The sequence below is a fragment of the Gobius niger genome (genome assembly GCF_951799975.1).
Source record: "Gobius niger genome assembly, chromosome: 12".
Classification (NCBI taxonomy): domain Eukaryota; kingdom Metazoa; phylum Chordata; class Actinopteri; order Gobiiformes; family Gobiidae; genus Gobius; species Gobius niger.
This window is the reverse complement of record NC_136863.1, coordinates 32,442,728-32,458,804: the sequence shown is the minus strand read 5'-3', so window position 1 is coordinate 32,458,804 and position 16,077 is coordinate 32,442,728. Positions and strand designations below refer to the sequence as shown.

At 40.3% G+C, this 16,077-nt stretch overlaps 1 protein-coding gene across 1 annotated transcript in view; it reads left to right on the top strand.

The window, feature by feature from the left end:
* slco3a1a (solute carrier organic anion transporter family member 3A1a) overlaps positions 1-16,077 on the top strand; it is a 72,458-nt gene that overhangs the window by 17,753 nt on the left and 38,628 nt on the right. The window contains exon 2 of the mRNA XM_079567391.1: positions 10,599-11,055. Coding sequence (XP_079423517.1) covers positions 10,599-11,055 — 457 coding nt within the window. The remainder of the gene's footprint in view (positions 1-10,598; positions 11,056-16,077) is intronic.

Genomic DNA, 16,077 nt, shown 5'->3' with positions numbered 1-16,077 from the left:
TCTGAGCTTTGTTCATGTGGAGCAGAAACATGAAGCAGAGGAACAACATTAAATATGATTATAATGAATATTATCAATGCAAAGTCGACTAAATTTGTGTTAAATTTAGTCGACTAAAACTAGACTAAAATCGAATTACATTTTCGTCAAACGACTAAAACTAAATTAAAATATGTTGTCAAAATTAACACTGGATAAGAACCAGATAAACGATACATTTTTGGGCTCGATATTTATCGTCTGTACATTTATCAGCATTTCCCCCCTATTTATTCTTTATAAAACTTAGATTTCTCACTTAAGCAAAATTGAGTTTCAATATATTTCATGTTTATTGCAGTGTTTTTTTTAGGATATGATGATGCACAGAGTTGACAGTATCGAGTATCGTTAGTCAATAATATTGTTTATCGTGATGTTTTCCTGCCTCAATATATCGAACTTCAAATGTGTTTTTGTGGCTTAGATGCAAAAGTGAAGTTATGATTATAATTTTCACAAATTTAGTTTCATTGTCGCCTTGTTTTGGTCCTGATTAAGTCTTGTTTTGATGCGATTTTTTGCTAAAAGATGAATTTCATGTAAATTGAATGGAATGCGTTGAAGCGGTTTAGTAACATATCGCGATATCGTTTTCACAATATTGCACACGTATTGCACATCACACGTTGAGATTTATGATATAATAATAATAATAATATAATGAAGTGTTTGTCTGAGTAGTCGTCTAATGAGTTCTTATTGACATTTTCCCCTCAAACAGCTGTTCAAATATGTTCCTGGCTGTAGTGTTTGAGGAGTAAACAGGTCAGTGCCGCTGGATGTGGACACAGTGCTGAACCTGAGCTGCACCTGACTTTTCAGTCAATATACTGTATGTTTAAGTCAAAAATCCAATTGTTTTTTTTGTGTGCGTCATGTCTATGGCATCTACACAAACCTCGCCTTAAAAGTGCAATGACCCACGGGAGGATGAAGCCACTTAAGGGACTTTGGCGACGAGAAGCCCAGAGCTCATGTCACGGGCCAGATCTGAGCCGCTTACTGCCCCGGCGTGTCTGTCTGACCAGGCGCCGCTGACCTCCCCTCCAAATGCGAACAGTCCATGAAGGAAATCCTTTCTTTCTTTAATTTATGACCTTTTTTTGTATGTTTCGTGACTCGAAATGGGCTGGTAATCTTAGTGTATTAATTTGAGCAGTGTTCATTCTGCTCAAAAGGAGTGGGCTGAAGCAAGAAGCTTATGAACACCTACCCCCAAAATCAATACAATCAACATTTTCATTTCACAATAGTACAATGGAATATAAGGGAAAACCACAAAGCAATGACACCAACAATGGATTATATGCACACTCTGTTCAAGATGGCATCTACATTAAAGAGGGGGTATTCTGCACTGCAAAAAGTATTTAACTAGATCAGTATAAACATCTCAATTTGAGCACAATAATCCAAATTTTAGTTGTTTTGACTAGTTAAGAAGTCGTTGGGCATTTGTCCCGGATTATTTCACTTGTTCTGAGATGTTTCTGACTCGTTTTGATACATTTCGTCCTTATTTCAGGTCATTTTCTTTGCCAATGGGGTAAGAAAATTGGTCTTATCTCATTGGCAATTTTACTTTCTTATTTCAAGCGAGATTTACCCTAGAACTGGTCTGAAATGTCCTCAAACAAGCAAAGTAAACTCGGTCCGATCAGGAAAAGTGTCTAAATGAGTGAAAACCGCTCAAAACAAGAAACATTTCCTCAATTCAAGTCATTTAAGACAATGCTTGATATTCACTTTTTGTAGTGTGCTTTTTTCAGTCCCATAGCACCAGTCTATATCACACTACAATGATGAGCAAACCTTCTGTTGGTCTGTAAATGCAGTAAATTAGAATAACTGCCTTGTATAAAATGTCTCTCTCAAAATGGCTGTAGTGAATGTCTTGAAATAGGCCTCTGTCTCTTTAAGAACCTCTGAGCCTTTAGACACGCCCCCTCCACACGCTGTCTGTGGCATCAGTGGGGAGGGGGTTCTGCTGAGGAGCAGTGGTTGGTTACTCGGCTGGTGACGAAAGCTCGGAGGCGTCTCCAGGAGGTCCAGGGGTTCCTAGGAGGACTCAGGCAAACCTATCCCTAAAATGGCCGCCATCAGAGTTTTTACAGATTACTCAGAAATACGTGAATGTGCCAAGGCAACACTTCAGGCATTTTTTTAATGAGGGAATGACAGAATAACATGATGGAAAGCTTAAAAAAAGTCAATTTTGCATAATACCCCCCCTTTAAGGAAATGACTGAGACTCATGGACTGTACACATTCACCAAAAGGAGTAATACTACTTACAGTAATAACAGTAATGATAAAGCTACGTTACGAATCCATAATCATTCACATTCACGCCCCCTGGAGCATGAGTCTATTTCCACAACAATAAGAGAAAGAGAAGTTTATGGGCTCTGAGGAAGACGGAAGTGGTTCCTTGTCCGTCGAAACGCGTAAGGTAATTGAACAGCTTTTGTTTGTTCCAACCTAGTGTCATTTAAAAAGAAACCAGAAAAAGTTTGAGAAGTTTATGGGTTCAGTTTTCCAAAACCAGGCACACAACGAAATACATGTGCATTTATTAATTACATTTATCTTGTCAACGAAAGGCGACCATTAATATATTTTCTTTCAGACAGTTGCCAATGTCAAGCATTACCGATAGTCACTAGCCAAGACGATGTGGCACATGAATATACATATTATATTCCGTAATCTTGCAGCTTCTCTATTGTCAGAACCATCCTCAGTTCAATCTTAATGAGTATACATGTTGTTTTATGTACTTTGTTTGCCCTACATAGTGTGGTGAGTTGCAAAGTCAGGGTGTAGAGTGGGCCAGGTGGAAGTGGGCAGTAGCCCCCGATCAGGAAGCCCCCGCCCCGCTGCCCTGTTCAGCAGTAACTGATGCACGGTCTTGTCTAAGGCACTAAAAAGGAGGATTTGTAGTGAAACTGAAGGTCTGCTCTGTTTAATGCTTCAACTGCCTTCTTTGCACGGTGGAACATTGTGTTTTGTGCTCAGAGTTTGGCTCCTCAGTCGTATCACTGCTTTGCATTTCGCCGTCACTCATCAACCGCCCGCCGCTGTCCGCTTAGACATTAGCCGGACACGTGGTTAATGTTTGATGTGTCATTTCTCATTTGGGTAAAGCCTGACCGCCCTGAGCAGACCTCTGGCTCCGGAGTCTATCATCAACTCCGCGCACGTAACTTTTAACTCCGTTCGTGCAAATGAGCCGAGCTGTTGGGAGCTAAAGGTCATGGAAACTGTGCAGGCTGCTCGCTCGCGCTAACACAGTAGCTTTGGACTCAAGGGAGGAGCGTATTGTGTTTAGTTTTGATGATGTTTCACGCTGAAGGAAACTGGAATAGACTGACGGAGTAGGTTGCATTCATGGCATCATTACATTGTCACATTTTCACTTGTTTTAGACCTTCTTTTGGGAACTGTAAGCATATTTAGCACATTAGCAATAAAGGTGAGTCAAAATGTGGGTCCTTGTAAATGTTTGGTCTCATTCTTGCATTAGAAAACTAAGCAGACTGTCCAGTAGAAGTGGAAAACTGGCATTTGAAGCTTGTTGTTAGCATATAGACACAGAATCGCAAAATATGGTCATGTTTGGTTGCAGTTAAGGGGGAATAACTTCTAAACTTTCTCTAATTATTCAAAAACTACTGTAACAAATGCTGAATTATGAATCTAGTTTTCTACTAAATAAAGATACAAATACATACAAACGTAGAGGAGCAAAGTGGTTCAACAGCCCATAAATACATGAACAATGGAGGACATGATGCTTCATGTTAGCATCCTGCTAATGCTAATACGACTGCCGTTTTTTCACTTCTACAGAACAATCTGCTGTGAATAAACATCCATGTGGACCCGATTTACACTTGACTTTATTTGTATGTGATAAATAAGTTTAGATTTCGCCAGAAAACGGCTAAAAAGAGTGAAGAATTGTTTCCCAAAAGGTTCTGTTTTTCCCCCTCGGTGAGGCCACACCCCCTTCTGTGATAGATACAGACGGCAACTCGTCATAGAAGGGGGCGTGGCTTCGCCGAGGGGGAAAATAGAATCTTTTGGGAAACACACATTTTCACTCTTTTAATAACCTGGCTAACACCAGGCTGCTGTGTGCGCTCGAATTATTTCGAACTGCACAACAGCCTGGGGACCATGGCCGAAATCCCCGGTGGATTTGGGAACCAATCACAAAGCGAGGAGGGACGGCAAGACGATGACGCGCTATTCGATATACGGAAGCTTGTAGATTATTTACGGATAATAAAAAAAAAAGTTTATTTACGGATCCAACGTGACAGCAGCAGACACGATGGTATTTTTTGATCAAGCTTTAGACCTTGTTCTAAATAATTTAGCTCAAAAGTTTACAGCGGGTACGTCATACGTCATCTCATACGATGATACGATTGGCCATGGCTACGTGCAGACGCATGATAGACTTTTTTTTTTTTTTTTCGTATCGCCCAATAAACGAGTATGGACGATCGTAAACCACACCTCTCCTACGAGAAAATGAATTGGTGTCCCCAGACTAAATATCACTTGTGATTTTAGTCTGGTGTTAGCCAGGCTACTTTTTTAAGCCATTTTCTGGTGGAATATGAACTTATTTTTCACATAAATAAAGTCAAGTCTAAATCGGGCCCATATGGATATTTTCTCACAGCAGATTGTTCTGAAGTGAAAAAACGGCAGTTGTAGCTAGCGCTAGCTAACCGTTAGCATTAGCCCGATGCTAACATGTAGCATCCTGTTAGCATTCTCCGTTTTTATTTATATATTTATGGGCTGTTGAACCACTTTGCTCCTCCCCATGTCTTTGTATCATTATTTAGTAGAAACTATATTCACAATTCAGCATTTGTTGTAGTAGTTTTTGAATAATTAGAGAAAGTTTAGATTTTCTTCAAAATTGTTTTCCCCCTTAACTGTTTTCAAACATGACCATATATGGACGATTCCAGAGATGCCGTCTGTATCAATAGCACAGCGTTAGCATTGGGATTAGCATTCTCCGCTCTGTATGTAGCTTTAGCCTAATTTTGGCACTGAATGCATGTTGTTTTATTTAAAGGGACTTTACAGAGTTTAAAAATGTTAAAATCAAGTATTAGTAGAGACTACAGTTACGCATAAGGCCTGTGGTGGCAGTAGTGAGCATACAATGAGCAACTTGCATCTAGTCTCTTTAAGTCTGCTTTGACACGACTGGCTGAAAAACAAAGTGATCACAATTTGTGTTTAAACTGAATGGAATGTGTTGAAATATCCCATTATTTTGTCTTAAATGTCCCCAAAAGTGACCACTACTACTGAAAAACTTAATATTAAGGTGCCCGGAGTCTTGTGCAGAGATGTGTAAGAATCAGCCCCCGTCACGTGACCGCCGAAGTGTGTTTTGTTTGGTTGCCAGGCGACAGATTCAGCAGCAGCGCCGTCGGGTTCCTGTGTGCAGAGTGGCTGGTACCAAATGCTCGTGACATGTGCAGTAACTTCAGTGTACTTGTATAGGGGACAGGATAGTATAGCAGTCAGAGAATGTTCAGCCTGTGTGGCATGTTAACATTCAGGTGTGTGTGCAGCGGAGAGAGTGTCACGTTCTCAAAGATGGATCGATGACGGAAAGCCCCGGGGAACGTCAATTATCGCGCTCGAACGTCAGTGCACTTTTACAGAACAACAAAGACAGAGACGCGACTCGCAAAACATGGTCTGTAGTTATGTTTGTCGACTAAATTATAGAGAGATTTAATCATATTTCTATTCTTCTTGAATGACTTTGAACCTTTAGATTCTGTTAAGCCACACAGAAACTGTTAACTCTGGCTACTGGGGATGGGCGGATCAACACCGGCTACATTTAAGGCGAGACACTGCAGGTGAAGAGGGAAAAAATGTATATTTACAGATATCAATTTGAAGCTTTTGCTGTCGATCACTGGCATAAATGTGAGAAACATTGCAAGTTTTCTGTTATTTTATCTTTTCATAAGAACAAGGTGTTTTATGCCTAAAAATGCCCCAAACTTCCCATCTTTCGGCGACGAAATCTGAATAATGGATAGAGCTACATTCAAATTTATGGTTTCATTTTATTGATAAATGAGTTACCAAGACTTTTTCACAGGGGATTTTGGATTTCTTGTTTAGTTTTAAAATGAGCTGTTTTTTTGTGTAAAAATTTGTAAAAAAAAATAATTTTCGCCTTATTTTTTGACATTCAAAACTCAATAAATGGGGCTTAGGGATTAAATAATGAAAAAATTCCTCTGAAAAAATCTTCCAAATATCGTTCAGTCCAAGGCTGGAAAATGTGAAGTCTTTAGGTCCGACTGACGTGGACATAGTGTCGCCACAATGACAGAAACATGTGTTTGGAGAAAAAGGCCCTTGAAATTGCATTCTCCCATATAAGTCTATGGGGGAACGTTGAATCAGCGCTAGGGCTGCTCGATTATTGAAAAAATAATAATCACGATTATTTTTGTCATAATTGAAATCACGATTATTCAAACGATTATTTGTTGCCTTTAAAAAAAAACATCAAAAAAGTGACAAAAATCCAGCAAAAAAGTGACAAAAATCCAGCAAAAAAAGACAAAAATCCAACAGAAAAAAAGACAAAAATCCAGCAAAAAAAGACAAAAATCCAGCAAAAAAGTGACAAAAATCCAGCAAAAAGTGACGAAAATCCAGCAAAAAAGTGACAAAAATCCAAAAAAAAGTGACAAAAATCCAGCAAAAAAGGACAAAAATCCAGCAAAAAAAGACAAAAATCCATAAAAAAGTGACAAAAATCCATAAAAAAGTGACAAAAATCCAGCAAAAAAGTGACAAAAATCCAGCAAAAAAGTGACAAAAATCCATCAAAAAAATGACAAAAATCCATTAAAAAAAGTGACAAAAATCCATCAGAAAAAAGACAAAAATCTAGCAAAAAAGTGACAAAAATCCAAAAATTAGAAGCTTGTATGTTCAGAGACCAATTTGGCCCAAAACCTGAAAACTGAAAAAATTGAGTTTCGCCTGTAGTGTCTTCCCTTAAGTACCGATATTGGGTAAAAAGTATCAATACGACTTTGTGTGTTTAATTTCACATTGGCATTGTTTAAATAGCCAACTAAATTTGCATAATGACATACAAAACAACCAATTTCAGAAAAGTATATTGATTGAAATGCAATATATCGGTATGGACATCAACGTTTAAAATAAGAAAACGTGGTGTTGCCCATCACTACTGGCTACTTAACGCTGTGAGGGCAATAAAAAGGAAGCTTGGCCTGTAAGAAAAGTGTGATAAATGTAGCAGTGCGGGGCGGCCCAGAGCCAGTCAGATTGTCCGGTGAGCTCAGAGTGGAGGAGAACATGAGTCACTCTCTCAAGTGTTCCAACCACAAGTTCAGGGACAGGCTGCGAAGGATCGGGCTCCACCATCTGTAGAAAGAAAACTTGAATATAAAGTTGTAGGATGACGGTGCCAGTCATTTTTTCCAACATTCTGCAAAGTCCCTCTTCTATTCTAAACACTGGGGGTTTCACAAATTGCTAAGGCGTTGTTGAGCACTGGTATAGTAATAGTTGGTCCTTATTTAGGCAATATCTTCAGTGGGTCTTGCTGTGGTGGTTGCTTTACTTTCATCAGTCTAGCTGTGGTTACAACAGTCGCTCACCACCACCAAGTATGGAGTGAATGAATAATGCGATGTAAAGCGTCTGAGTGTCTAGAAGAGAAGAGAAGTGAAACACACACAACATAATTATAAAATACCACATTAAAAAGATCAACATGAAGTACATTGCTACCGGGTGGTATTTAGTACAGCGACTGCAGATGCTGTGAATGATTTCTTGTAGGTGTTTTTATGGGCCAATGGGGTTCTGTATCTTCTGCCTGATGAGAAGGAACGATGCAAAGGGTGTGTGATGAGAGTGGTCTTTATTAAACCAATTTGTCTTGAGTGATGAGAAACGCAATATCAAACCAATGCATTATTATTATTATTAGCAGAAGTATTAGTCACATGACCATCGCCATCAATAGGTCAACTTTCAGCAAAAGTCAGTGTGATATTGGATCAGTGATTTGGTTTAGGTGCTCACTATTACCTAAAAATCCATTACCAGGACTGTACTGGAAAAAGAATACAATATTAAATAGGTTTTTTTGGGGAAGCTGAAGTAAAATAATGTTCCGTCACGATTCATGTGTTTGAAATATGTGGTAAAAAATTAGGTCGGAAATAAGGATTTTGATGGAAAAGTCTTACAATAATACTGTAGAGTCTCACTGCAAAAAGTGGATTCTAAGCAAGGAAACAAATTCTTACTTTAAGAAATAAGTTCTTATTTTTTCCCTAAAAAGTAATAATGTTTTGCCAAGAAAAGTTTTCCTGAGAAAAAAAATCTTATTTTAGGAAATAAAATCTAGCCATTTCTTGTTCAGATAAATTTACTAAAAACATGCTAATGTTTCTTTGTAACAAGAAAGAAAGACTTTTTGAATCTTCTTCAGTTTTAGACAAAGAATATTTTTTCTTATTTTAAGAAAAACTAAGATCACAACTCTTAATGTAAGAACTGCTTCTCACAGAGAGATAATACATTCCACTCTTTAAAGTGGGCGGCTCGGTGGCACAGCGGTTAGAGCCTCAGCTTCACAGCTCGAAGGTCCCAGGTTCGATTCCCACCAGGACGGGGCCTTTCTGTGTGGAGCATGTTCTCCCCGTGTCTGCGTACGTTTCCCCAACCACTAAAAACATGTACAATAGGTGAATCCTCCAGCCAGGTGATTCTGACCAGCAGCCTGGCTCCACATCATGGAGACGGGTCCCCGGGCGCTGCAATATTTTCCTTAAATATTAGTATTTATTAAGAACATTTTGCTCAATAATGTGTGTCATTTAGAACATTTTACTTAAATCAAGCAACATTTAAGTAAAATATCCCACAATTTTTCACTAAACAAGAATGTTTTCCTTAAATGATTCCATTTTCTGAGGACATTTTGCTTAATTCTAGCTATTTATTTGCTTAAATTTAGTGTTTCTTTCTTGTTTTATGATGAGAAAAATATTCTAGAAATAAGAATTCTTAGCAAGAAAAAAATGCTGACCCCATTGGCAGAATCTTTTCAAAATGTCTTATTTTTTTCCTTGTTTTTAGTAGGGCACTTTTTGCAGTGTATTGCATTGCAGAAGCTTCGAGGTCTAAATGTGTTGTTTCGTTGTGGCAGCGCAATAAAAAGCTACTGAAACTGTGTAGACTGTGGCGGACTGCTCTTTCTGAACATCAGCATGAAGACATCAACACATTATTGAGTCTTAATATCTTGAAATATGACAGAAATGCAAGAATATTGATTGAAAAGTAGTATTTTACAATAGTGTGGCTTTAATATTGTCCCATGAGGTGGACACATGGGTCTGAAACGGCCTCGTGTCGGCCACATCTGTGTGGACGCGCAGTGGAGAGACTCTTCATTCCGTTTGGAGAGAGTCAGAGGATGTTAGTGTTGGCGCTCTGTTTTTGGAGCTCTATCAGAAGCTTTTTTTCCAGGACAGTTTTGGGCAGATCCGAAAGTAGCAGCGTCACAGTTTACATGTGACGCGACGGGGCCCATCACAGAGCTACGATAGCACCGTGTGCGGACCGGGGACGTGTACAGGGCCCCGAGAGCCACACGCTGGGGACGCAAGGCCAGTGCTTATCCTCGTCTGAGAAAACTAGGATTTTTGTAATGGAACTGATACAAAACCTTTATTAGTTTTGAGAAGATCTGAGCAAACCATTAGTAATTGTTAGGAAAAACGATTACATTTCAAGACCATGTAGATCTGAAGTTTTGGAAGGCTGCTGTGTTCGTTGGTGATAATATTCAAAGAAGGAACCACTTGACTGGTTTATTTCTGCATAGGCAGTCAGGCATAGCCAAAGCGGAGACAAGAGTTGACTTATGAAACCACACAATGCACCATTATTTTCAAAAAGGAAATGAGATATATGTAAAATACACAATGCAACATAAAGGGGGGGGGGGGAAGAAAATCTGCACTACCATTCATTACATAGCAACTAGCAACTACACTGGACGCTCCCAAGACTTTTTTTTAAAGAGTCATTTTTGAGTAATAAACACAGTTATTGTGATTATGATATATAGTTATATTGTATTTTGTGTTAATTCATTTGCAACTCACACAAACACATGTCCTACAGCACTAAAGCGTGTGGTGAGGGTGTGTCAAACAGACATTAACACTTGGTTTCAACCAGGAAGTGGTTCATTTTCACAGATCAGACACTTAACTGGAATCAGTGTGATCATTTTGCTTCATCATTCGCATCAGGTTGACTTGTGCGGTTAATCAGTTCAGTTATTTCACTTCCCGTCGTTGGCTATATCAAATAAGCAATGTCAGAACATGTTTCCCATAGATCCTCAGTGCACCTGACTTTACAAACGGCATTAAAAGGTCTGAATAAAGCCACTGACCTATGACCCTGACCACTCTCCTGTCCTGCAGGTGAGCGTGCTGACCACCCTGGAGCGGCGCTTTAACCTCCAGAGCGCTGACGTGGGGGTGATCGCCAGCAGCTTTGAGATTGGGAACCTGGCGCTCATCCTGTTTGTGAGCTACTTCGGGGCCCGGGCGCACCGGCCGCGGCTCATTGGCTGCGGGGGCATCGTCATGGCGCTGGGGGCCCTGCTCTCGGCCCTCCCGGAGTTCCTGACCAGCCAGTACGAGATGGGCAAGGTGTGGAGGACTGACGTGGGGCGTGAGGTGTGCGCCAACAGCTCAAACCAAAAGGCGCAGGAGACGGAGGACAGTATCTGTCAGAACAAGGCCAACACCAACATGATGTACCTGCTGCTCATCGGAGCACAGGTGCTGCTGGGCATCGGGGCCACGCCCGTGCAGCCTCTGGGAGTGTCCTACATCGACGACCACGTGCGCAAGAAGGACTCGTCGCTCTATATAGGTAGGCACACTGCAGAGTATACATGCTTAGACTATATAGGAACACACACACTACAGAGTATACATGCTTAGACTATATAGGAACACACACACTACAGAGTATACATGCTTAGACTATATAGGAACACACACTGCAGAGTATACATGCTTAGACTATATAGGAACACACACTGCAGAGCATACATGCTTAGACTATACAGGAACACACACTACTGAGTATACATGCTTAGACTATATAGGAACACTCACACTGCAGAGTATACATGCTTAGACTATATAGGAACACACACACTACAGAGTATACATGCTTAGACTATACAGGAACACACACTACTGAGTATACATGCTTAGACTATATAGGAACACACACACTACAGAGTATACATGCTTAGACTATATAGGAACTCACACTACTGAGTATACATGCTTAGACTATATAGGAACACTCACACTGCAGAGTATACATGCTTAGACTATATAGGAACACACACACTACAGAGTATACATGCTTAGACTATACAGGAACACACACTACTGAGTATACATGCTTAGACTATATAGGAACACACACACTACAGAGTATACATGCTTAGACTATACAGGAACACACACTGCAGAGTATACATGCTTAGACTATATAGGAACACACACACTACAGAGTATACATGCTTAGACTATACAGGAACACACACTGCAGAGTATACATGCTTAGACTATACAGGAACACACACTGCAGAGTATACATGCTTAGACCAGTGGTTCTCAACCTGGGGGTCGGGCACCCAAGGAATTTGGGGGGTCGCCAGATCATGTAGATAACACATGCATACTTTTTTTTAGCGTATATTATAATATTTTATTGTTGCATGTGTGTGCTATGTTACCAGAGTGCCTTTATATGTTCGTAATTTGATGAATTTTATTTTAGCCATTTGTTTTTTTCTTATTTTTTTACGAATTATGTAGGATAATGTTCCGATTTCTCACGGCGTGACCCGGGCGAGGGGTCACGAAGAACCACTGGCTTAGACTATATAGGAACACACACTACAGAGTATACATGCTCAGACTTGCTTTTTAATATCTTTGAAGTTTTCTATTTCTGAAAGTTGAATGACACTTTTACTTTCGGAACTAGAGAGAAACACGCACACGCCGACCGTGTCCTCATTTCAGAAGTCGCATGTTATTTCTAGTGACGCCTAATGTTTATCTACGTTTAAAGTCGTGTATTCCCAAGTCATTACTTTTGGTGGCAAACATATAGTGTAGCTCTGTAAAACATTATAGTGATGACTCAACAGTGCTTGAAATTGCTTTAACTCCATTGGAGCAGTCGTGCGAACCCTTTCTTAGCCATGATTGATTGAAACACGCTTATATGTGCTGTCTGTTCTCGTAGTTTTGATTCTACAGCAACATGGACGTGTCTCGTTTCCCAGGACATGTGCAGCCGTACAGTGTTAAGTACCCGCTTCTTCTGCCCAGGTGCAGTGGAGCTGAGTGGACGTTTTAGTGCAGAACAGAACGATCTGCTAATGTTGGCGCGGTCCGGCCGAGCTCCTCTGGGCATTAAATCTGCAGCACAGAGAAACATCGTAGCACAACATAGGCGGAATATTTTCGTCATCAAATTTCTATATGTCAGGGAATCTTTTTATATACAAGCGATCGCTATTGTTGTTCCTTCGGAAAATCTTTGCTCGACGTTTTGGTGAATGCTCGGCAAACAGCTGAAACATGGATATAATAACATGGCAACAGCGTGGCAGATAGAGCATTCCACCCCGGGACCAAAGCGAGTGGCAAGTCGGCATTGTTGTTATTTGATATATCCCGCTCAGTACGGAATGCTGAACTCGCTATTCACAATAAAAAAAATGTGTGTGCGCATACCCTCTATATACTCTTTTGTTTATTCGATGTGAATGTCCTGTGGATGAAAGTGTCTTTGTGTTAAGAGCATTGTCCCACAAAAATCCAAACGACGGCAGTTTGATTCTAGCGCTGACTCGCACCCGTTACAGTACAGTACATTAGGGATGGGCGGATCGATACCAAACGGCTACTTTTTAAGTGTCGATATTGGGTAAAAAGTATCAATACTAATTTGCATATGTAAAAAGAAGGCGGGGCAGCAATTGTCAACACAAAAGGATGATTTATTTCTTTGTTTTGAGCCAAAACAGTCACAACAGCAAAGGATTGAACTGAGCCAGGCTGATCATTCTGGTTTAGGTTCTGTTTGTCATTTAAGTATTAATTTAAAATGTTGTTTATGTATTTAATTTCACATTAGTATTGTTTAATTAACCAGTTAAAGTCATATCATTTTAATTGACCAGTTAATTGTATAAAATAACCAGTTTTAGAAATGTATATTGATCGAAATACATTCACCCATATGAAATGACCAGTATCGGTATCGACAAACATGACCCCAAAATTATCGGTATCGCATCGATTCCAAAAAATGTGGTATCGCCCATCCCTACAGTACATTGCTTCTTTACTTATTTAAATGTTAAAGGGGCTGGATGCAAGTTAGCCATTTTATACTCACTACTGCCACCTCTGGTCATACGTGTAACTGCAGCTTCTCTATTAAGCCCTTCGGACCGAATTAACACCTTTTTGAGCGACAGTGCAGGATTTTCGAGGCAGTTGTGGTGAACAGGTCTGGGCTCATTCCACACATTAGGACATTGTTGGAACATGTAGGGGGAGGAAAACACATAATTCTAACATTTTTAAACTCCATATAGTCCCTTTAAATCTCCCTGGAAATATTTCTTTCTGGGCTTTTCTGACATTTTTTGTTGTTGTTGTTTTTGTTCTTAAACGTCTCTGCTCTGACCTGAATCCAGTTGTGCGGAGTCTCAAAGGCGAGGCGCTGAGTGGAAGGAGCAGCCGCTGCTCCGTCTGCACATTCCACAACATTACAGCTGCAGCACAGACGCCGTACATTAGAGGCTCGCAATAGCAGCCATACCAGAACACCGCTTCTGCCCGCTCCACCTGAGAAAATACGCACCGTTCCCCACGAGAAGGTCTTATAGTTGTTTAAACAGCTTCTACGTGGGATATTGATGTAGAGTTTGTTTCATTTCAACTATCACACAGGCGTAGGTAGTGTATGTAACTTGAAAAGAGGTAGTTACAACTCAAAGTGCGGGGCTCATTCTGCTTTCTGATTGGATCTGCTTCCGGGTGCGATCTCCGGACCCTCGATATTTTCCCATTAAGGATTAGCGACGTCTTGCACAAATCAACGAATAGTTCAAGAAAACATCTCTGACAGTGAGGTGCTGATGAGAAGTCACTGGGAAGTGTTAAAGAGGGGGTATTATTCTTTTTTCAGTCACATAGCACCAGTCTATATCACACTACAATGATGACAAACCTTCTGTTGGTCTGTAAATGCAGTAAATTAGAATAACTGCCTTGTATAAAATGTCTCTCTCAAAATGGCTGTAGTGAATGTCTTGAAATAGGCCTCTGTCTCTTTAAGAACCTCTGAGCCTTTAGACACGCCCCCTCCACACGCTGTCTGTGGCATCAGTGGGGAGGGGGTTCTGCTGAGGAGCAGTGGTTGGTCACTCGACTCGGAGGCGTCTCCAGGAGGTGGGGGCGTTCCTAGGAGGACTCAGGCAAACCTATCCCTAAAATGGCCGCCATCAGAGTTTTTACAGATGACTCAAAAATACGTGAATGTGCCAAGGCAACACTTCAGCCATGTTTTTACTGAGGGAATGACATAATAACATGATGGAAAGCTTGAAAAAGTCCATTTTGCATAATACCCCCCCTTTAAAAACATTACGTTGGATGTTAATGCTTGACGCAGGAAACGTCTGTGTTTATTGAGGTGGGACTTTTTATCTCAGGGCTAACGGCTAGTACCAAAAAACAACACCACAACAGCTAAAAAGTGTTTATAATTAAGACAGGCCCATTATTTTTTAAGAGGCTCGTTCAAAATCTTGGTGCTATTTTCATTTTTATTTAGCGGTAGCCGTTAGCTTCAAAACAAAAACACTTCCCTCCGGTGATTTCTTTGCTCCTGACACACTGTTTTTAACATGATGCTAGTTTTTAACAAAGCTATGTAATCTTGTGCTGTTTATTCTTTTAGACAAGACGCTGCTACTAACTCATAGGGAAATAATGGAGACGGGAAGAGCGGTGCCTCCTGAGGATCCACTCGGAAGTCACATGACACAAGCGTGACTATAGCCTATAACATGAACAACTTTTGCATCATGTATAAACTTTTAGTAATCATGCATAAATCAATACACAGTTTTCAGTAAGCCCAATAATGGGATAGGTCATGTTTGTGACATTTTTATACCTAGCTCTAAACTACTGGAATAGCAGGTTTTATAACGACGAGATCTATTGGAGATTGGATTTTTCAATCACAGCTTTGGTTTCAGTGAAGTGCATTTTCTATCCCTATTATCATGTCTTCTACACGCCAACATGCCAAGCCTAGACGATCCAACGGTTTTTTGAGTCCATGATGACAAAAATCCTTTGTGGGCCCAAGGGGATTTTGTTTTGTGGCAGTACCAGGTAGCGGCCACTAATCACAATGGCAGCAGGTCTCGGGGGGCCGTAGCCTATCCAGATCTTTTAATATACTGTACTTCCAAGGAGTATGCGCACACTCGGGCTGCACTGGTGTGGTGTTTTGAGCATATTGAACCTGAAGCTGCACTACATCAACGATAGATTCAAAGATTACTCAAACATGCGCGAAAACACAACTCGTAGAATGGTAACACTTTACATTACGGGCCGCTAAGTCCTTGGTACTTACAGTGGTAAATGCTAGTAATAATAGTGGTACTTCTAGGTACTTATTGTGGTACTTACAGTGGTAAATGCTAGTAATAATAGTGGTACTTCTAGGTACTTATTGTAGTACTTATAGTGGTGCTTATGGTTGTACTTACAGTGGACATTCTAGGTACTTATTGTGGTACTTACAGTGGTAAATACTAGTAATAATAGTGGT